Source organism: Chlamydotis macqueenii, chromosome 6, assembly GCF_036417535.1.
Source record: "Chlamydotis macqueenii isolate bChlMac1 chromosome 6, bChlMac1.mat, whole genome shotgun sequence".
In the NCBI taxonomy this organism is placed as follows: domain Eukaryota; kingdom Metazoa; phylum Chordata; class Aves; order Otidiformes; family Otididae; genus Chlamydotis; species Chlamydotis macqueenii.
In genome coordinates this window covers 5,417,636-5,440,871 of record NC_141561.1, presented here as the reverse complement: position 1 = coordinate 5,440,871, position 23,236 = coordinate 5,417,636, and the positions used below count along the sequence as shown (strand labels likewise).

The 23,236-nt window shown below is 38.3% G+C and overlaps 1 protein-coding gene across 1 annotated transcript in view; it reads right to left on the bottom strand.

The window, feature by feature from the left end:
- The window catches only part of LRP1B (LDL receptor related protein 1B), a 579,931-nt gene that overhangs the window by 528,276 nt on the left and 28,419 nt on the right, over positions 1–23,236 (bottom strand). The window contains exon 4 of the mRNA XM_086750558.1: positions 3,186–3,308. Within this exon, the coding sequence (XP_086606684.1) occupies positions 3,186–3,308 (123 nt within the window). The remainder of the gene's footprint in view (positions 1–3,185; positions 3,309–23,236) is intronic.

Below are 23,236 nucleotides of genomic sequence, written 5' to 3'. Positions count from 1 at the left end.
GCGTGTCTGATTGCACTCTATCGATTTCAAGTGAACTTGCCGATTTAGGCTACTGAAGAACCTAGCATCATTCGATTAGGTTAAGTAAGTTGATTTTTGAATCCTAACTATTTGCAAAACCCTCATGAACAACCTAGAGACTTACCACCCAAGAAAGCGTAGAAAATACTTGGTCAAGGGTTCTATTAATAAAATGAAAAAAGAAAAAAAAAATTTGTCACGAACAACTCACAAACAGGAGTGCAACAAAATCTGTTCACTAAACTTTTCATTACGAATTACTGAACCAGGTTCCTTGGCACTATAAAAAGCAGCAACTCCACTGAGAGTAGGAAGAACTACAGCTGCTAAGAAACAGAGGCAAACACAAGCAGAGGTGTTTTAGGAATTAATTTCTGGTTTTACAAAGCTATTTGTGAGACCGTTTAGTGGAAGATAGGAAGTAGAAGGGGAATAGACTGGTGATGGAAGCTGTCTGTCTACTCAAGAAGAGCACACGCCACCTCCATCACACTCGACGAAAGCCCATGGAAGCTGTGCCTGCCTAAAGCCCTGCTCCAATCTTTGCCAATGCAAAGGCCGAATTCAACAATAACCAAGAATGACATATTTTTCTCCTTTCTGTCCAATCCTAGATCTCTTTACTAATGCTAACAAAGGGACAAAATTGTATGATTTCAGATAGATTCCTCAGGAAATTACTTGATACAGTCATACCATACGTGTTTGTACAGACTAAGAACTTTCAGGTTCTACTGCAAAACCGGGTTAAAATGCCACCAGGAGAGGGGTCACAAAGATATTTCATTCCTAGAAGTTTTCTGCAAATAGATGGTTGAGTGATGAGACTAATAAGACATCTCATATTCTCACCATGGGAAAAGCTGCAGCATGAGAATTTCTCTCCTTTTAGACACCTTGAAATCTCCATGAGAGAGAAGTTAAGAACTTCCACTTGCAGGAAAAGCTTTGATCAATGCTTGCCCATTATTAGAACCCAGAAAACCCTATTACTAGGCACAAACCCACAGAAAATCAAACTCCATTTGTTTGTGGCTATAAGAACAACTAGCAATATCTGTCAGGCTACATCAAACAATTCATCGTACGTAAGTCAGCAAATAGCTGACAAATAGAGATTGCATTCATCTATAAACAAAGAGGCACACTAAAACTGGAAGGGACTGTGTTCCTGGCATTAACATCACAGAGTCCTCAAATATTTCATAAGAATATTTTTAAGGTAGTTTATAACTCCTTACAGATACCATGATGCAAAATATCAGCAGGAAAATTCAGTAACATTATAATAATTTCTAATGAGAAACAACTTACCCGTGAAGCTCGAATACATACATGTATTTCAAGAAATATTACATTTGACAGCAAAATATGGTGACTAGACAAACACAGAGCCATCAAGACTGAAACACAGTTGTGAATAAATATGTAGGAAAGTTTATCCCAGGATCCCAACGCCGTTGCTTGGTTCTCAGAGTGCTGGGCTGAGTTGAACAGGGCGGACAGGGCACGAGACCGAACACGATTACCATCTCAGCCCATACAGTCAGGTGTTGCCCAGGCACTTCATCAACTAGCAGCTCCTCGGCAAAGGGCTATGTAAGCTGTACATGAATAAAGATTCAAACATCTTCCTGCTCTACAACCAGAAAAAACAATTATGTCACCCTTGACTTAGGGCAGCTTAAGTTACACATCCTACAGAAACTGTTAGCATTTGCAAAGGGGAAGATGTTTCCAAGAGGATCAGGCTGGCTGATGTCAGGAAGAGCGTAGGCTTGCTTTTCAACTCTGTCCCCCTTTCTTCAAGCCATCGCTAAACTCCAAAGGCTATGTTTTTAATGTTTTTAATTTTTGAATGGCATTACCGAACACAGATCATATGGTCTAATACAATTAACATGCAAAGCTCTTGGGAGGAAAACATCTGGGGATCCAGCAAGCTGCTCGATCTGGAACTATGTGCTAAGTATCAGGAGGCAAATTAGAAACTGTGTGTGTGACTGTGTTTGTGCTCTTATCACAATAGTCTTTAGTTGGCAGAAAAATTTTTAACTGCAGATACGAACACTTTATTTGAAACTGTATTGGAGAAGACAGTAATCAGTCACCAGTGCAGTAATAAAATCCTGAATGTACCTAATGCTTCCAACTACAGGATTTTGGTTTTGAGAATCCCGAAGTGTTTCAGAGGCGGTTAATCAGAGCTCACCACAAGCGCGGCGCAGGAAGGTTGCAATCACCAGTGCAATGTTTGCCCAGACAGAAATAGTTTCCAGACATCTCGACTTTCCATCCTTCATTTTAAAGATTAGAGTCCTAAACAGTCTGATGCTTGATACTTTTTTCTTTTAGCAGTAAACCACATTTCTAGCCTTCCTGATTGTCTGTATTGCTTTGATACAAAATACATAGTTCTTCTCTTACATTAAGTGATTATCCTGGGGATAAAGTCAGGAAACTCCCTCATTTTCCTCAGAATGCAGGAAACAAGGGAACATTAAGATTTAATATCACCTCATCAGTAGTCTACAAGACTGATAAGAAAAAGGTCTGTACGGTTGCTACTCTGGTCTTCAGAAGCTCTTAGCCACAGTGCGAAAAAAAAAACCACAAACAAAAAAAACAACAACAACAAAAACCAAACACCCAACAAAAACACACCAAGGTCTTTTATTATAATTAACATGTTTTATTAAAGCTTTCCCTCATTTTATTTTCTTTGCTTCCTTCCCCCTCATAGTTTTTACATCTTCTTTCATTCTTCCCTTTGATGTTTGCATGCTTTTCAGACTTTTATTGAAAACATTTTGCACTATTCATTTCCACCCCACCTCCCCCAGTTTTAGAGAAATAATTTTTTCCTGTGCCTGACTTTGCCTCTGCCCTCTACAGCTCATCTACAGCTCCATGAGAGCATAGGGAACATATGCTCTGGTGACAGTGTTCATTACAAAGTGGCACACGGACAAAACACCTTCCACCTCTTCCATTTCTTTTGTCTCTCACCTACACAGTGAATGTAACCTGTTTCCCTTCATACAAAGATTAAAAAAAAAAAAAAAAGAAATAAGGAATCCGTCCATTCAATTGTATAGTTAGTGTAACTAGAAATGGTACCACTAAAAGGAAGATAAAATAAGAGTGGCTCCTTCTTTACTTACATGTGTCTAAAGACTCATCTGAATCATCAGGACAGTCAGGCTCTCCATCACACAGCCAGAGCTGGGAGACACAAGTCACACGATCACGACACAGAAACTCTGCTACGCCACATAAGTGGTGCTCTGAAAACAAGAATGTGTTAGAACGCAATGATTAAAAATGAAGGAAAACAAAGCGGCACAATGAAAATGAAAAGTGATAACAAAGTGATTCTGAAATCAGAAAACAAAGCAAACAATAGAAACAATGTGAAGTGACAATTTAATGAGATATCTAACGGTAATGCCCTAACACTCAGCTGCAGTGCTTCAGTGGGAGCAACCCATAACTGTTCCAACCAGACAGGAACAGCATTTGCATAAACTGCCCCCGTGAAATAGAATTTTGAGAAATTCTGTTTTTCTCTATTTCACCATGAAGTAAATTTGCCCACTAGCTAGAAATCCACAAGATTTAATTTCATGTTAACACCAGGGAGATACTCTCATTCTCCTGTTCTGCCTCAGAAAATATTTTCAAATATTTGTTTCAAGTAATCAAATTTTCAAATATATATATTTTGTAAGCAAAATTCTTTATATAAACATACATATTTTTAATATTTCTTTAGGTGCTTATTTTAATGACCAAATCCTATCTCAGTTTGACATTAAAATGATTTTATATTTCATCCGACAAAGCTGCAAACAAAGGATTTAGTTATTTAAGGTCAACACAGAAGCACCTTGAAAACAACAGCCTTAAAGAAGGCAATTTTGGAAGCCTGGCACACCCAAACCATCTGCTGGATTCAGCCAAAGTGTGATGTCCTTGAGATCTAGAGTTAATTAACTCAAGACTACTTCATCATTAACTAATGTAAAACTAACATTAACTAAAGCTCACGATGCCTCTGTGCAACATATTATAATCATTTTATTAATATATAAATTCCAGTAGCTCCTTCCACAAGCCTACATTACAGATCGCTGGGAAAAGGTTTCTTGATTATTTTTACAGTGATGCAAGTGAGAACTTCACTGAAGTCAATCCTGTTACTAAAAGACAAATCCAGGTATAAATGAGGAGAGGATTAACCCCAATTCCACCTGTAGACTCATCCACCGGTTTAGTTCACACCAAAAGCCATCAGACAGTGTTCTTTTTTTTTCTTATCACTATTAGCACGCTGTCAGTGCCCCGTACACCACTAATTTCAGCGTCTGCTGAACCGAGCCACTCTCTTGCAAGGTCTTCATCGCTACAACTTGTAATTTAGTGGTTTGACTTTTCAAGAAGCATTATGATAGTAACAACTTAGTCTGGTACGTCAAGTAGCAATTAGCATGATAACAAAAAACCACTGTCCCTCAGAACAACTCAACCGGGTCCCTGAGCAAAATATCTATTTTGTGGACACCACATAGATATTGTGTTGTCTGACCACTGTAAGATGTGTTTCTAAACATGCTTGTAAAGCTGACTGAGCTCCAAAGGAAAACTCTTCTGGCACAGTTCTTGAGACGTTTATGTATTGTTACTCTAGGAAATAACAATGGGAACACTTGGTTAAAAACAACCCATCATTTCTTATGTGCACACCTGATCTTCAAGGTCAGTCCCTAAAACTACCCATGGCTACAGTTTCAAAAGAGTCAAACTTGCAACTATTCTGCAGGTATGTTTCATATTCCTTAACCTAGCTGCATTGCAACTTCTAGAACTCTGTAGGAATCAAGGCATTTTTGTTATATTTTAATTCCTTGCATTTACTACAACAGCAAACAGCGCTCAGTGGTTTAATTCATTTATCTGGATAAAAAAAATAAAAACGAGTGACTGTACAGTTAAAAGTACAACCTCACATGCACATAGCAGAGGTTTTCTTAAATTTTGAGGGGGATGATTAAAGGTCCTGCTTTGATAGCACTTCCTGAAAAAACATCTCGGAAGTCAGAAAGGGAGGGAATTTGGCAAGTTTCAGCATTTCAAAGATATACAGTAGAGTGAGTAAAACCTGTAATAAAGAACCATTTTTTGGGTTTTTTTTGTTTTTTTTTTTTTCTGGTTTTTTTTTGTTTTTTTTTTTTTTTTTTATATAATACTCTTGAAATCCACAATAAAATTTCTGGTTTTTTTTTTTTTTTTTTTTCTGGAAACCTTCTACTACAGTGTCAACTGTCATTTTCTGTGTATAACATATGTCTGTTTGTAACAGGTTGCCCAGAGAGGTGGTGGAAGCCCCATCCCTGGAAACATTGAAGGCCAGGCTGGATGAGGCTCTGAGCAACCTGATCTAGTCGGGGATGTCCCTGCTCCTTGCAGGGGGGTTGGACTGGATGACCTTTGAAGGTCCCTTCCAACCCAAACCATTCTATAATTCTATGATTCTAACAGACCCAGGAATATTCAAACTAGCACAAAACCAGTTATCTACCACATCCACTTACTTATGCCACTCAAGAACAACTGTTTCTCGGAGACGGGTAACTTAGCTAATTAAGATTCATAAAATAAATTATTTCAAATTAGATATTTTAAAATGTTATTTTTTTATATCTTTCTGAACTGACAGCTAAGCAAAAAAGTCAATGAATAAATATAAAAATGTAAAGTTGTGAAAACACTTACACAGCCAAGTTTACAAAAGTGACTGGTTCTACAAGAACCTACTCAACTACCTACACACAAGATACCTACAGAACAAGAAATCTTGTTTCTTTCTTAAGTCCTGCCAATAATTGGGTAAAAGGAGAAATCAATGCTGTTATTTATGCCAAAATGTCATATTCTAACTCTAATTATACTGCAGCAAGCAGAGTCCAGCATTAAGAAAATCACATTTGAAGCCGATGAAAAATTATTGGTCTAATTTATAAACAAATCTTACAGTGACATCAATTAAATCATGGTGAAATGTGCAGAACTGCTCTTTTGTAGCTTTTCAGTGCAACGCGTCTATCAAACCCTGTCCGTACATCCTGTGGCTGTCACCAAAGAAACCTCAGCTGTATGAAGCCGGTAAGGAAGGAACAGATCCCCGCTGTACAGTGCCCTTCACATCGCTTCCTTGGAAGTGTAAAATTTAAGGCAGAAAGACAGTCAGTAAAGCCACATCACCATTAATCTAAAGACTTTTCTCCTCTGCACCATTCCCTTATGTTTTATGCTTTTATCAGTAATAAAATCCCCTTTCACTTCTCGATGTCAACTGCCAGTCAAAACTCATCCAAAGGGTGCTACTGCCAGCCGTGATGAACAGGAATCCAGTGGAAACCTCCGAATAACACCACAAATGCCCGAGTAAATGGCATTCAAACGAGGAGCTGTGTGGAACAGGGAAGCGTCCTATCACCGTGCTCAAGGCTAATGAGCGCCCCAACATACTGGTAGGTTGCTGACAGGAAATAAGATCTCAGCCTCTTTTTTTGGAGGAGGAGGAACACGGATACAGTAGTCAACAAGCACTGTGGCGGGAGATCATCCATTGCCTCTCACCACATCAGATTCTTCTAAAGCTGCAGGAGGTCACATAGGTCTACATGAATAAATTTTACATTTGTTCTTATTTTGGGTGAAGATTATGAAAATAGACTACGTAACTGGACATAAACAAGTTCTAAAAAGCTATTTCATACATAGCTCAGTTTTGAGCATGTGTGCTTGGAAAAAAAAAATCTTGTTTTCTACTTTTTTTAAAAAATTAAATATTTTAGCTATTTCCATATAATTAAGTCCCTGGTTTGTATTTTATGCAACAGTGCAGAAATTATGGAGCTCTAAGCTTTTTATATTCTCTATCTCAAGAAAAATCTAGCCGAGTGAAAAAACATTAACTTATAAACCATTTTGAAAAATAGATCTTGTTTGGAAGAAAGCAGCTTAATATTAGCTCAGGGGTTTATTTGCTCTGAAACTGCTTTTTCAAACTGGTTTATTTTGTGTATCTACAGAATTATCTTTATTTCCAGCTGCTATCTTTACAAAATGAATTGGACTAGTTAATCACAAACATGCACTAATTAGTGGTTTATTTAAAAAAAAAAAATAATAAAAAAAACCAAAAAAAACCAAGATGGCCTTACTTTATAACTGAAGAAAACAGTTCTTTTCAGTGACACCTCTGCACAATGTTTCCTTCTGTATGATGTGTACTTTATAGGCAGACTCCCAGCAGATGAGAAAATTCACATATTTGTAACGTACCAGTTCTTTGAGATACAGAGCAGATGGTTAGAAATCATCTCTCTACGGGTAAATGAAAGCTCTGCCTCCCTAAGGAGGTTCTCCTATCCTGTGCTGCAAACACCTGGCAATGCTTCTTAGAAGGAAAGTTGCACAAAAAAAAAAGTGCCTTTGTTTTAAAGTCAATGTTTCTAAAGCCAAAATTGTGGGTTGTTTTTTTTTTTTTTTCCCCAAAAGATGGGCATATTTTTAAGAGGATGAAGCTCAAAATCTCCATTAGGAAATTAAGTACAATTTATGCAATTACATTAGACTTGGAAAATCAAAATTACATTACACTGTTACTAGACAAGGAAAAAAAAGGGGGCAAACAAACGAAAAACCAGCACACAAGACAGTGGCCAATGTCTTTCTACAACAGGAATGCTCTTAGTTTAATAAGGGAGTTGCCTCTGTAAGCAAGCGTTCAGCTCCCAAACGATGAGGGATAAAAGTCACTGTCTGTGATCACATCGATGGGCAGAGGTCAAAGGTAGCTGGATCCTTCTTATTCAAGGGAATACAGTTATGAAAAGCAGGTCAAGAAGGCTCTGGAAAAGAACTATAGAGGAGATAACATTTATATAATTGAGTGCTGCTTCAGTTCTATCATGAGAATGTAAATGTTTCGCTATGAATCTAATTAATATCTGCCTTTGTCAAGGAACCACACAGAGAAGCTGTTGTATTTCTGGAATGTTTTTTCCCTGCAGGTGTCAGCACTCTCCCCGCTTTCTGAAGTCCATTCCTTGAGCATTCTAGGGATCTGCCAGGCTTCTGCTATGGTCTAGGTGACCCCACCATCCCGCTTAGACAGCAGTTACTTGGTGCGCTGTCTTCAGAACACTTCAATCTCCATCTGCTAAAAGCACCTGAGAGACCAAAAAACCAAATCCCCCATATGGCAACACTCTTCAAAGTGAACAAAACTCAGTCGAACAAAGTCTTGAGCCATTATAGCAGGGAATCTGCTCATTAGGCTTTCACTAAATATTCATAAAAACCACACGTGCAAACTAACCCAAAAACCACATTCAGACAGACGCTTCTGAATGATATGACATAGCACTACATGAATGAAAGTTTAAGGATAAAAGTTCATAATAGCATAATTTTTTAAAGCTAGTATAAAAACAGCTTAAGATGTAGTAAGAATGTTTCATGCATCCAATTTCATTAAATTTTGCACTTATTAAAAAAATATATATATACTTTTACCACGGCTGAAGAAGTGAAACAGGAACCTTTGGAATTTTCAATTTCCTCTCTTTTTTCAAGAAAGGAAAAGGGTGAGAAAAGGTGCACATAGAATAGGGAGACGTGTGTGCAAACATGCTTTCCTTTTCAATTTGAGAATGGCAAGATCAAGGAAAGGACCACGAATGCCATGAATAAAAAAAGATAAACACACACAAGTGCTCAGCTGGTTTGTCCCTAACTGTGTACCCAGACAAAACTCCCAGAAAAAAAAAAAACAAAAAAAACAAAAAAAAACGGGGAACTGGATGTTAAAATAGCAATTTTTCAGAAATAAAAGCAGGAAAACTAAGGAAAAGTGGAAAGGCCAATACAACTGTATTTGAGCTCAACAATTTCACTCTGATCCTGGTGACTGCATCACCTGTCCACAGGACCAGGAACTTGCACTGATGACAATGAACCCATTCTGCCATATTTCAGGGATATTATGCAACCAAAAACTTGCACTTTTAAGTTCATAATTAGTTTTGCTTTGATTTTAATTACATTATCTTCATTACAAGAGCTTAAAAACTCAGTACTTCCCCTCCCCCCGTCCCCCCCAAAAGCATGTTTTCCATTTGGGATTTTCTTTGATCTCTCACTGAAACATGGAAGGGTTTGCAGATTAATTTCTGCAAAACTTATTCAACAGCTGAAAAGTATATTCCAGTAGTAATTTATGACAGAATTCATCATATGCTAAAACCTAAATTACTGGAACTGAAAGGGAGATGGGAAAAAAGAGCATGCACAGCACTTCCTATTTATGACTTTTCAGACTTCTCTATAATCCTTTTCCAACCTTTTGAGTTAAATCTACATTTTTAGAGCCCAGCATACAGTACAGCATTTATGTTTCAGCCACGCTAAACTACAGACAGTCCTTGAAATGCCTCTTGCAAAACAGTAAACAGAGTTTTACATTCAGAGCATACAAACCTGTTACCATTTATTTCTGCCCTACCCAGTTCAACACAACGCTGTGTTCCAAGTCAGAGTATGGTTTTACTCAAAGGATCCAAAAATCTCCCTCAAGATCAACCAGATTCATGCTTCTGTGGTGGAAAGCAGCTTAACCAGCTGTGTGTGTGTGTGTGTGTGTTCATACGTATAAAGCATTCCTAAACAGGAATATATATATGATTTATGCTTATTTATTCAGTTCCTGACATATTAGTTATCACTTACTCTGCACTTAATAATCAACTAATTGCTTTATCTACAGGCAAAGCACCATATCTTCAGTTTATGCTATATATCCCTAATGTTACGTGCAAGCTTTTTTCAGTCTGCATATCCTTCCCCCAAGGTCATAGACATCTTGTTTAGAGTCTGGTCAGTCTTTGATTGACATCAGACATCCTCCTCAGCCCATAATCTAGCCAATAAATATTCATGCTCCAATTCCTTATTTACCTCACACAGCTACTATAGTTCTTCATATTTTTCAGATTTGCTCAGTGCTACTGTAGCTTATGGACCAGGCTGAGCAAATACTGTTGGAGATCAATATTAACCAGAAGACTACAAACATGCACCGCTTCGTACAAATCCTGAAGTACTTTTGGAGCTGAGCAGGTGATAAGTCTCAGGTCAGCCTTGTTCCTCTCATTTTTGCTCTTCCTTTGACAACAACATATTTCCATTAAGGGGGCTGACCCCTAGTCCCCTCCTGTGGATTTGAACCAGAGAAGGTTATTATTCAGCCTTAATTTGGCACATTTTATAGACAGAGAAATCTAAGAAATATTCAGATAATGAGAAAGATCCAAATATTCCTGAGACAATTTTTACCTAATCAGCGAAGGGTCACACAGTAATACGTACCTCAGCAAACTATGAAATGACATGATAGTGCTGTTCTCTAATGACACAAAAATACTGCAGAATAGCCAGATCCCTTCTTTAATACAATAGAGAGATACTAATAGAAAAACATTACCTGTAATCTTATCATTTGCCAGTCCCAACTCCAAGCAGCCCTACAGAGAAAGGAAGTTGAAGTCCCAACAAGCTCACTACCAACCAGTTCTTCACAATTATCTTTTACCTCCTTGAAAACCAGCAGAAACTTGCAACCAAGTTCCTCACGGTGCAGTTGTCCTTCTTTCCAAACGGCCAGACTTAGACTGAATGTTAACAGCAGGATGGAGTGTCAAAGTGACCATCACTTATCCCTATGTAGGAAGGATGACAGAACCCATTGCACAGTCAACAACGTGCCCCTTCGGCCACTGACAGCTAGACAGTGCCAGGGTGAACAGCAGTGAAAATGCTGTCATCTGCGGAAAATCCTCAAAAGATTTCCATTGAAACAAGTCTTCTCTCTTTCCCGTGTGAAAGAAGAAAATGTATTTGAAGAAGCCATTTATATGGAACGTGAAAACCTCTGAGCCTCTCCACCTTGGTCTGTATTACCATAATGTGTTTATTATATTATTATTTCATTTGCTCTGGGGCAAGCCTCCTCATCAGGAGTAAATCGTAGCAACAGAAGACTTACATAAATAAAAATTTATTACATAAATAAAAAATTAGTCTTTATAAGGAATGGTGAGGAACTTGGCAGAAACCTTCACAGGACATCCTCTACACTATGCCCTTCCTAGTCCAAGTACATACATTCATAAGCAATACAAATTTTCACATGCAAGAGAACTTCCAGGAGACATAACTTGCATAATACATTTTTTGAACGCATACATGCTTGCTGCTTCTTCAGGAAGCTCAATGGAGAAAAGACTACGGCTTTCAGCTACTCCCAGGATCACATCTCAAAAAGGTCTGCAAGACAAACTCCTGAAAAGCACAGAAGAAACGAGCAGAAGGATTGGGACTGAGAACAAGTCACCCTGAGCTGGTTTCAAACCCAACTCGACGCAGTGCGCCACATACTGTGCCTCTAAGCATGACTTCAAATGAATCTTTTTCATCTACTCTCTGTGTTAGCTGCTTTAACCTAGGCATTTCCAAGTTACACTTTTAACTTTGCTAGCTGTAAAGCTTCCAAATTAAATTGTAATGTTTTCAGGGCAAAACTGCTTAATTTTCTTAAAGTAGGATGGAAATCTAAACTATTATTTAAATAAATGCCATACACACTATTTTGTCTTTTGAAAGCTGCAAACATTCATTACACAGCTTATTACAAGACCTTTGATAAGTCCTTTGGTGAGCAGATGTTCTATCATTGTGAATTTTCACATACAAACATTTTTAGCAAACACTGGCAGATAATTAATTTAGATACATTTCATATATCAAAGGATAATCGATGATGTCGTTTTTAATTCAGTAGTTTTATTACCATGTAAAACAAAACAGAACTATTTCCTCTGAAATTTTTAAACTCTAGTAAAATGACATCTGCCTAAGCAAGGAAGGAAAAGCACTTATTAAACTGCTGCAACTTTTGAAGATAGCAGGAACACTATGGGAATAAAAATGAAAAAAAAACCCCGAAAAAACACAACACAAAAGCTGCCCTGTTTATCATCACATTGAATAAAAGTAAATTTTAAAGTTTTCTTTCAAAATGCAGATAACTTAATATACTCTGTTAGTTCTTTTGGAGGCCTTTCGCCCTTCCCTCCTGCCCATGTGCTTCAGAAACAACTGGGAGTCACCAGCGATGTCACAGAACCTCAAACCATGCGGGACTAGCAGTGATCTCACGAGGTTGCCCAGCCCAGCTCCTTCCACGTGAGGCACAGCCCCATTTCCTAAGGCCTGCCTCCCACGCAGTTAACAACGAAGTTCTTCCATCCTGCAGCGATGTTTGGTCCTCCCTAGCTCATCTATTCCAGTACTCAGCCGCTCTTACAGAGAGCGCGTTTCCCATAAGGGGCAGCCGAGCTGTCATTACAGCAATCAGATAATATTTACCCAGCTCCCAACTGCCGCTTGCAGCTCACTCTTCAGCGCAGGAACACGGGTCTATCTATCTTCTCTGCCCGCTCTTTTGTCGTTCCATTGCCAATCACTGAATACTAACGGCTCCGCTACCCATCATCAGTGTCATGGAGACAGTGGCCGAGTTTGATGGAGAGCAAAGCCGTTTTTTATCCCTCAGTGATTAACGTAACAGGCTGGGGGAGATGTATGGGAGAACTTGTGACTAGCACACAATTTAAGTCCACAAATCTGGATTTAAACAAATTCTCAGAGAAAGCCTTATCAGAAGAAAATAAACAGGATTTAGACTTAGATTAGATATTAGGAAAATTTTTTTTTACACTGAGGGTTGTAGAGCACTGGCCCAGGTTGCCCAGAGAGGCGGTGGATGCCCCATCCCTGGAAACATTCCAGGCCAGGTTGGACGGGGCTCTGAGCAACCTGATCTGGTTGGAGATGTCCCTGCTCCTTGCAGGGGGGTTGGACTGGATGGCCTTTAAAAGGACCCTTCCAACTCAAACCATTCTGTGATTCTATGAGGATATTTTTGCAGCTAGGAAGGAAGCTCTGTCCTGTTATACTCTCGTAGTCAGGAGCGGCAAGCCTGCTGTCACTAAACATAGCTCAGAATGACCCCACTTAAAATGACATGAAATAATGATGAACAGGTTTCGCTAGCAGATGGAAGCCTATTACGTAATTCAATTTTAATGACCAGAGAAGTCTTAGATACAAAGGTTTTGGTTTGTGCAAGAAGAGATTTATATTAAATGAACAGACAAATCTGCCACTGTAAGAAACTACATATGTTTCATACATGTTCATTTTATATTGGAATAATTAATCTACAGGGACATGGGGTTAAAGGTTACAAGATACCCTTATACTGAACTCAATTAAAGAACTAGGAGAAAACCAAGCTAAAATTCCTGTCTAAATACAGCCCAAATAAATAGCTAAAAGGAGAGTTTTATTACCAGGGTTAAAGTATTCCATTCAAATTTGATGCTGCATAACTTTCATACCAAAAATGCTGAGAATAAATATTAAAAGTGTGGCAGTAACATTCATATAAATAATTTTAAAATTTACACCAATCCTACAAATGGTTCCATATTTATGCTGGACCCTACTAAAGTCATATCCATTATTTTAATTAACTCCAATCAACAGCTCTAAGTTAAATTGTAAGAATTAAGTCAACGACATACCAAAGGGTCACCTAATATAGGCTTAATTGCAATTTAACAGTTGGGAAAATAGTTAAAATTGTTATCTTCTGCAGTTCAGGTCTGACTTTCCTGATAGCATGATCCAAGACTGATAATTTAAGGTGTAATTTAGAAATGTATTCGCTGAATAATAATTTTCACACCACTAGAGAACCATGTATTGTGATTTTAGCTGCTGCTATCAGTATGCCTTGAATGTGAATATCTGAGTAGGCAAACATTAGTTAGAGGTAGGAAGATGTAATATTTTTTAAAAAAAGTTACTGCTGGAAAAGTTTAAATGGTATTTACAAGGGCAGCTTGTATTCTGTCTAAAACAGCAATGCTACAAAGAAGGATCATATAAAAACAAATTGATGGGCTTCATATTTGAAGTCCCTTTCTGCTTTGTAAAAATACAGCCAATGTCCATGCATACTGCATCATCTGAACAGGACAGTGTCATCCAGCCATCTACAAGAAAGTTTTGAAACTACCCCTGCTTGGATTTACTATCCTGCACAGGACAGCAGGAGTAGCACTGGGTGAGTTATGTGAGCCTTGAGTAACGGCACGCAGGAGTAACGAGTACCTATGCCCATTTGCTCCTTGGAAACAAGAAGGAAAGTGTCAAAGCTTTGACACTAGGGAGAAGAGTCAAGTTGATCAAAGGATGAGAAGACCATCACAGGCCTCAAGGTATGGACTGATAATAAAAACAAACTTTTATTTTTAAAGCAAGCTAGGAATTGCTCATCTCTGATGAGAGCTTTCTTGCAGGAAGGAGCTCTTGTCTGAGCTTGCGCTCTAGGATCACTGTCAGTTCATCACAAGGCAAACCAAGTACTATGACTCTGAATTATTTAATGTTATATATATATGTTATATATATTATATATATAAACATATATGTTTTATATATATAATGTTATATATATAATCTAAAAAAATATATCTATTTAATGTTTTGAAGCATTAACATCTTTTTTAAAAAAATCAATAATATAAGTTAAGTATTGAGTTATTCAAAGGAAAACCAAAGAACTATTATCCTTCATAAATGTTAATTTGTATTTTTAAAAAATACTGAAGACTGATACGAAAATAGATATTAGGGAAAATAAAGAATTTTTGATACAATGTTAGCAAGCAACTTCATAGAAATAATTTTTAACAGCTTATTGCCAACATATATGAACACTTGACAAACGAAAGGAGCACCACATGGAGGAAACATTTAATTCAAAGGCAGTGTTCGTATGGGAAGAGATATCAGCTGTTGCTTTTTCAGATCACACAAGACAGCCAAGAGGATGGAAACAGTCAATTAGAAAACTAAAGACAGCATCAAGAACAGAATTGATGGTACGCAGGATTCCACACGTGCTGAAACTTTCAGTTGTACGGAAACCAAGGATGAAATAATTCCACAAACTGTCCTGGTATCTGAGGACTGAAGGGTGGCCAAGGCAATCCTAACTTTAAAATTTCCACTGCAGTTATACAAACCAGGCTCATAAACCTGACATGCTGAGTTAGGAGTTAATGGGCACCTGAATAAATACCACATACCACAGCTTTCACAGAGGAAGGTCCCACCTTACGAAAAAAACAGCTGGAGGAGAACCATCACAAATAAAAACTCAAGCTCCTCTTTGCCCCCACTCTCCTCTCCAAAAATCTTTAAATTACTTTTGAGACTTTCCACATGTGGGGAACAATAATAAAAATGCAAGCAATGACTGAGGAGGCAGGAGAGGAAATCAAGAGCTTCATATTCAGGAAACATTGGCCGGCTTTAAATAAAAGCCAAGACAAGACATTCTCAGGCAGTAAGCTGAGGATACAACTTGCAGATATCACTATTTCAGCAGGTCAAAAGGATGATCGATGTTTAACCTTCGTTAGCAACAATCAGATCTCACTCCAGCAGGAGGGGTGCTGAGGATTTTATTAGCAGCTTTGCTAGCTGCCGAGATAGTGCTAAGAAATTACGCCTTGCTTTTACCACACATAAAGGGGAACAAAGACTCTTTGCATTGAGCTACCTTGGCTCTAAATGCTTATTACTGCTTACCTTTCAGTGATTTCATGCATATCGAAGGTGAGCCATGCCATATACTGTAAAATACATAAAATCTTGTAAACTGTGGCTTTCTTAACAGTGCTGCCACAGTCGTTCCCAGCTCCCTCCAGGTGATGTGAAAACATATGCTTGAACACTCTCTGCTGGGACTTATTAAACAAACAGTATGTTCTGTAGATTAAACCATAATTAGGTATGATGTCAGTATTGTAAAAGCACAGTAATTATGCCCCTGTTTGTTCTACTCATTTCCTTAGTAATAAAAACGAGAATTCTCACAAGCTAGCACGAAACTGGTAGTTCACAGTTCAGAAGTTTCCTCTCATCTGATGGCTAAAAATACTTCTGCAAAGCTAACAAAGCCAGCAGGCTCCTCTGCTTTTTATTTATTTATTTTATAATTTAAAGACTTTAAGGGACTTTGGATCAGGCCATAAATAAGGAGCTCTCATATCTCTATGCAGTATAGACCACTTAACACAGTATAAAGTTGCATGCTACTTAACGAACTCCTCCCTTGAGAATCGAATCATAGCAGATGCCTATACAGAAAAAAAAAAAAAAAAAAAAACAACCAATATTAGGAAGCATGTATTTTTAGCAACTTTAATTATATCCTAGCAGCAGGAAAGAAAGAGATCCAGAACCATACAACGAGGCAATTCTCCCTAGAAGACATACGCAGCTTTGGAGCTCAGCAGCAGAATGAATTTTACTTGCGAGTGATTTCGAGTCAGTGAATTACGGAGAAGGCTGTTCCTCTGGTGCCGTGCAAGTTGTTCTCTGCAGCTGCTCTACAGAACCGCAGCGACGGGGCTAAACCACTGAAGCAGACGCAATCCTTACGATTCCTGGGAAACATATGTGTACGTACACGCACTCCAGGACAAGCTGGTTTGCCCTGATCTATGATCACAGTGATAACAACACCTTTTAGTGCTTTTTTATTTATGGGACTATATTTCTAAGTTTCCGCCAGCTGGGGATTCATTGAGAGCAGTCCATGGTACTTTGGGACACCAGCAAAAGCAGTTTTACCTCTCAAATCCACTGCTGATGTAGACTTGAATGCCAATCTAGATTGTGCAGTATTTTTAATACGCATCCTAAGCAACTGATATTCCAGCCATATAATGGTCAAAATAACACGGCATGATCCAGAGAAATGGGGATTTGAAATATCTCAGCTGATGTACTCAAGTAATTTATTTCAATACACTAAAAAAGTCATTTTTCTGGGGCTTAGGCTGAAGGAAAGATGCAGGCAAAACATTCAAATCACTACTTCTACTGATCACGTGCAATCATTTTCTCATTATACCTATTACCTTTGCTGTATGTAAGGCATGATGTATAATACAGATTTCATTTAAGATGTAAGTGAATGAAGAGCTTCATCTCATTCACAAACAAGAGATTTACCTGCTGCAAAGCCTGTATCTCACAGAGCGGTGCAAACAAATGCCAGATTTGATAGAAGCTCAGTTCAGGAAATATTTACATCACAAAGGTAAATGTTTAGTTTGGTGGTTTAGTGCCCTGTTAGTTTGGGGGAATAAAGCCTCATATGTTCTCTATGAAGAGACGTGTCTGTGGAGCTGCTGGAGGGCTCAGTAAGAGCCCACACCACCGCCTCCATCACCGCCCAGCACAGACGCGGCAGCACCCACCCGGAGGCTGCTCTCTGGTTTTTAAGATACCACAGATTTTAAACCTGTAATAGGAAATTACTACTGTAGCAAGCAACAGAGCATCCTGTGCATGTTGCATTTTCAGGGTAGATGTAATCAGTGTAGACAAAATTATACCCACACTAGAGACTTGGTATTGTAGAAATAAATAACTGGTGAAAGAAACCCTTGCTCAGAACGACACCGCTTTATAGAACAGCATTTAAATGCATGAGTTTTACAACCCCTATTAAAGTAAGCGTTAATAAAACCTACACACTTAAAGCGTATGAACATACACTCTTGTGGGTGTATTTATTTCAGCTTTGAAAACCAGGACCAAAAGTAAATACTCCCCAGGCACGCAGACCACTCACACCAGAACACCCACGAAGAAGGTGATGCAGGAGGCGTTTGCCGCGGCACAGCTTTGGTGTCACGCTTCCTCCCAGGTGCCGCGATGCGAGGTCCAGAGCGCTTCAATAGTCATCACCATTTGGGGCTGTCTTCAGGGGAAGTACCCATGGAAATTCCTTATCTGAGCTTCAGTGGAAGTACCCACGGAGATTCATTATCCTTAAGTGAAATGTAAAGAATTTAAAGCCTGGCAATCAATAACCCAGGCAGAGACCTCTTGCATTATGGGTCCTAACCTTTTACTGTGCCATTAACACATCCTTGTGCACTTCAACACTTCAAGATGGAACCTTGACGTACTTTTTAAAAATCCAGGAGGATTATAATGCTGACTGTGAGTTCTTAGCAAATGAAGCTGTGCTCACTCAAGAATATTTTTTGTCTAAAACTCTGCCAGGAACACATGCTCTGCCATATTCCATGTGATACCCTTTGTACGTTACTGCTGGGGCCAGCTGAAGTACCGGCTCCTAAAAACTAACTCTCACAAAGATTTCCCCCCCCCCCTTTTTTTTTTTTTAAAAGCCAAATTAGAACTTAATTTATGCTAATAAAATAACATACTGCATTAACTGTCATCCTTTGAAGGCTTGTGTAATAAATATTTAAAATATTTTATTTGTTAAAAATAATTGCAACCGCTCATATTGCAGCACAACAGTCAAAAATTACTAACACTAGTTTCACTTACTGTGTTTGCAGAACAAATACAAGCCTGAATTAGGGCTCAGGGAATGGAATATTTAGATTGTACAATCTAAATATATCTCCCAGGGAAAAAACAATTAATTATCTTTGTTACTGCCACTACTGCTGAGAACAGCTGCAGCTCCTGGCTTGCCAAGTTCACGTCATTGAGGTTTATTCCTATTAATATCAATTAAGATCTAAACTGTTTGTCTCTTCAATAATGATGCTCAAGTAGATTTAAAGTGTCATTTCACAGAAAGTAGACCTGTAGCAGAATGGCAACACCTATTCTTTCTTATCTTAAAAAAGAGTAGAAAAATCTAGATATGGCTCACCAAAATGTGTCCAAGCACCAGTAACTAAGGCTCAGTAATTCCTAAGACAGCACCAAAGATCTGCATATTTACTTCCATTTAAGAAGTGTGGTAAAAACCTTGTTCCTTAATTGAATGGGAGACCCTATTACCCTATCACGTACGGATTGCAATTAAACCAGCCAATGTATGAAATACATTGTCTGACTTCACCGAGAGGCTTACTTCACCATCACGGCTGGAGCTCGCTCCTCCTTGCCATCTCAGCCACACCCCGCATCCACCTAACCCATGGCAGAGAAATTTATCTTCTCCCCATAAGAGAAGTCCACGCTTTCCCCCACACAGCTTCAACATTTGTTCCTACGACTGTTTTACGTACTTTGAATATATTTCTCATGAAGCCGTTGTGGGCTTAGAATAAAGTGCAATTATTACCTTGCAACTAGTGTCTTTAAACTATAAGCAAAAAATTTCAGATGGCATAAGACTGACGTTGATCGAACCAATTCTAACTAAACTGAGGCTTAGGATTTAATAAGTTAATAATTTGTCATCATTTTCTTTCTATTAGACTGATAAGAATACAGGACATTATTTTTCCCCATCCAATCCCACTCTGTTTCAAAGACATTTTTAAACAAATTTTTTTTTAGATTAATTTTCTACAGTAAAGAAATATATTTTTTTTTCTCTTATTTGCTACCTACTAATGATAACTATCATAAATACAAAGAAAGTTTAAACAACAACAAGCATTCAAACACTGGAAGATACAAATAAAATCTTCGGTATTTTTTCTTATAAGGGCAATTTGACAAGAAAAATAAACCATGTGTTTCATTTTGAAAAAAATCACATGTTCTTATACTGCAGGTAGAAGACATGAATATTGAAGAAGACCTAAGGTGATGAACGCGGCTGAATACACAGTGGAAGACTTTTTTTTAACCTCACACCACCTGTATAAAGTTATTTTAATGTGTGTCTCAAGGGATCATCAAAATGACTGGATATTTTAAAGTATTTTGGAAATCTGCCTTTTGAGGAAATAGAAAGAAGAGGACATTGTAATAGGCAAACAGTTGATCAAAACATTCACAATTTCGAAGGCCAAGATAAAAATCAGAATAAAAACAGGGTAAGATGCTCTAGTTGCACAACACTGTTTATTGCTTTGCTAAACGGACCGAGAACTTTTTTAGCGTTATTATTAGAACATGACAGAGAAGATGGCAAGCCAAACACAGGCAGTCATTACTTTCCCAAAATCTCTAGCCTGCTTTCAGCAGGCACTGGCGGGAGCGGCGCGAGGCCTCCTGAGGACGTGCCAGGTCGGCTGTACCTCATGGCACGAGAGGCTGAAGACTCAAAGCTCTATTCAGGTCTATCCACACCAACCTCATCATCCCTGTGGACTGAGGCGTAAACATGCAAACCATGTTACGCTTCACAAAAGAAATTATTTTTAAACTGTCTTAGCCATTGGCCATCTTACATTTGCCCATCAAATCACTTTTTCCCTTCCTACCTCCTGCCATGCTGATGGAGATCCACATCAGAACAGCACTTTACTCCAGCCCGGACCTCGGGCAGCACTCTCCCTTGCCTTTGTTCCATCAGAAGTATCACACTGTGAACCCATTTTCTCTAAAAGGGGCATGACACTAGCAGTCTGAGGAGCGAGGGGGTAGAGCCAGGTCCACGGTTTCCCTCATTGGGCAGATGCGTGACCAGTTTAACCTCCCATGGAGATCTATCTGCCGTTCCAAATGAATTTTCCCTTCTGCAGCAGAAGTACTTGTGTATTTGTGAGCACTAGGGAAGGAAAGTAAAACCTCTTATGCTTTACAAATATGAACGACTTACGAATCCATGTTGCCACAGAACTGTTCCAAACTCCACCGATTTTTACCTCAGAAAAATTAAGGCTTTTATAGGACACTTGCATGAAAACTGCTTTTCATAGTTTTACTCCCCTACTGTGCCTGACCTCAGCAAGGATGACGATGACGTTGTTTGGTCCTCATGGTTTTCTGCGTTGGCCCAAACACGTCACTGGACGCCATCTCGCCTCTCGTTTCTACCAAGGGATATTACTTAATGATGCCCCAGAACAGATGCTGAGAGGAAAGAAGTCTCTCATTTGAAGAGGGAAAGGCCAACAGCACCATGGGACTGTTGTTAAGGAATCAAAACCAAGATGAAATGATGTTGGAGATAAGAGGGACAAGAGAGAGATGAAAAGAGAGACAAGTAAAAAAATATTAAAAATTGTCATGATGAAGGCAAAACAAAGAGCAGCCCAAGGAGTTACCAGCTTGTGTGAAACATCTTTTATACGCTTCGAAAGCAAACCTCTGCACATCTAAAATCCGCAGAGGAATCAGGTGTGTCAGAAGGAACCTTTTATCAATGCTACACTAAGTTTGCATCAAGTAGACTGAGAAAATAACCTTTGAAACTGAAGTCCTATTCATCATTCAAAACCAAATGCAGTATCGCTCCTGTTTAACTCAATACTGCTTCTAATAAAGTGGTTTAGACTCACTTTATTGGCTTACAAGTTCATTTTTATTCCGATCAGATTCACTGACAGACACCGTTGTGCTTCCTCGTCTTGTCAAAAGAACACAGGACCAAGACAATCTCAAGGCTGACATTTCAGTACATTTATCATTCAAAAGCAAACATTTTATTTTTAAAAATTATATTTTTAAAAAATATCCCAACTAGCATCCTGTGACAAGTAAAAATCCTCCTAAGTTTTTCTAATCATGGTTTGGTCAAACATCACCAACATAAAAGAGATCACTTCATGAAAAATTCCTATTTTTCCCCGACCCTGAAGGTAACTGCTTTAAGTACTACATAAATTAAAATTCAGCAACACTGAACTTAACCTAGATAGTTACTTTACATAACTCAGAAGTGATGAATAACAGAAAAATCCTCAGAATTGCACAGGTTATGAGAAAGTCATTTTATAAGCGTTCCAAAAGTGACGACCTCTTTGAATAAACTCAAGTTAAGTTGCATTTCTTTTTTCTTACCGGATGCAGGTTAACATTTCCCACTTTCTGCAGTTCCTATTACTTTTCAAATATTTCATGAGAAATTCTGTTATTATCTTTCAGAATTTTTGGCGATGGATTTACCTCCTCTAGGCTGCAGTGATTTCATCGACCCAGCCAGACGTGTCTTCTCTCAGTTTTCTGGTGTGCTTTCCCCAGGACAGAAGCACACTAAGCTCTATTTCTACTTGTAGTAATGCTACACTGGTATCATCCAACTATATTTGTACATACAAAACTAATTCATGCTTAACAAGAAGTATAACTTTTCCTTAAGCATCAGTACACTTACATAAATAATTTAGAAATCCAGCTTGCTGAAATGTGATCTTGGGAACGAAGATCACCAAGAGAAGAGATCAAGTGAAATTCAGTTATCTAGCAGAACGAAACGAAGGGTGGTGGGAATATCTTCACCATCTATGAAGATGTTAGAAGAGATACAGGAAAAAGGAGTGTTTACACAGCTGTCCTTATGCATTAGTGTCTAAATCAGCCATGATTTAATGTAAAGAAGGTTAGAAAAAGCTAGATTTTTTTAAGAGACTTTCCCTAATGATCAATAAAGGCATAAGATAAATAAATAAAAAATTACAGTGGAACCTAAAGAAAGTTAAGAATGGGATATAAAGCTGTTATATATAATCCATTCCCAACATTCCATAAAGCACAGATAGCATGACCAAAACCTAGTCCGTACTAATGAACATGTTTACAGTTTAATTTAATGTGTTTACTCACAGTTGGTATCAATAGCATTTTTTTCACTGTGTTATGAAGACCAGAAGCTGGCATCAGCCAACTTGCACTTAAAAACAGCAGCCAAAAGGAAAATATAATCTTACCGTGCCGTACCTCTTTAAAAATCTCTGTCCTCCACTTAATTGCAATGACCCTAAAGTAATAAGCATTTCCTGGCACAGACAAAAATATTCTTTTTTGACAAGGACAGAATATATTTGTTTCCCAAATTAGGTGGAACCCTACAGATGTTGGCATTAAGTGTACTGATGGGAATCATGATCATCTGTCAGAAAAATGTATAAATCCCTTGGGCTCTCTAACAAGTTGACGGCGTTCCTGTGAAATATTAACTAGGCACAATGCAGACATTGACATTTAACTCTGCATTTCCATTGGATTTTTTTGCGACTCATCATTGCTCTCTCCAGTTTTCTGAGGCTCTGTATTTTATAGAAATGACCATATGTTTAGATTTGTATTTGATAACATAATTGCAAGACCGCAG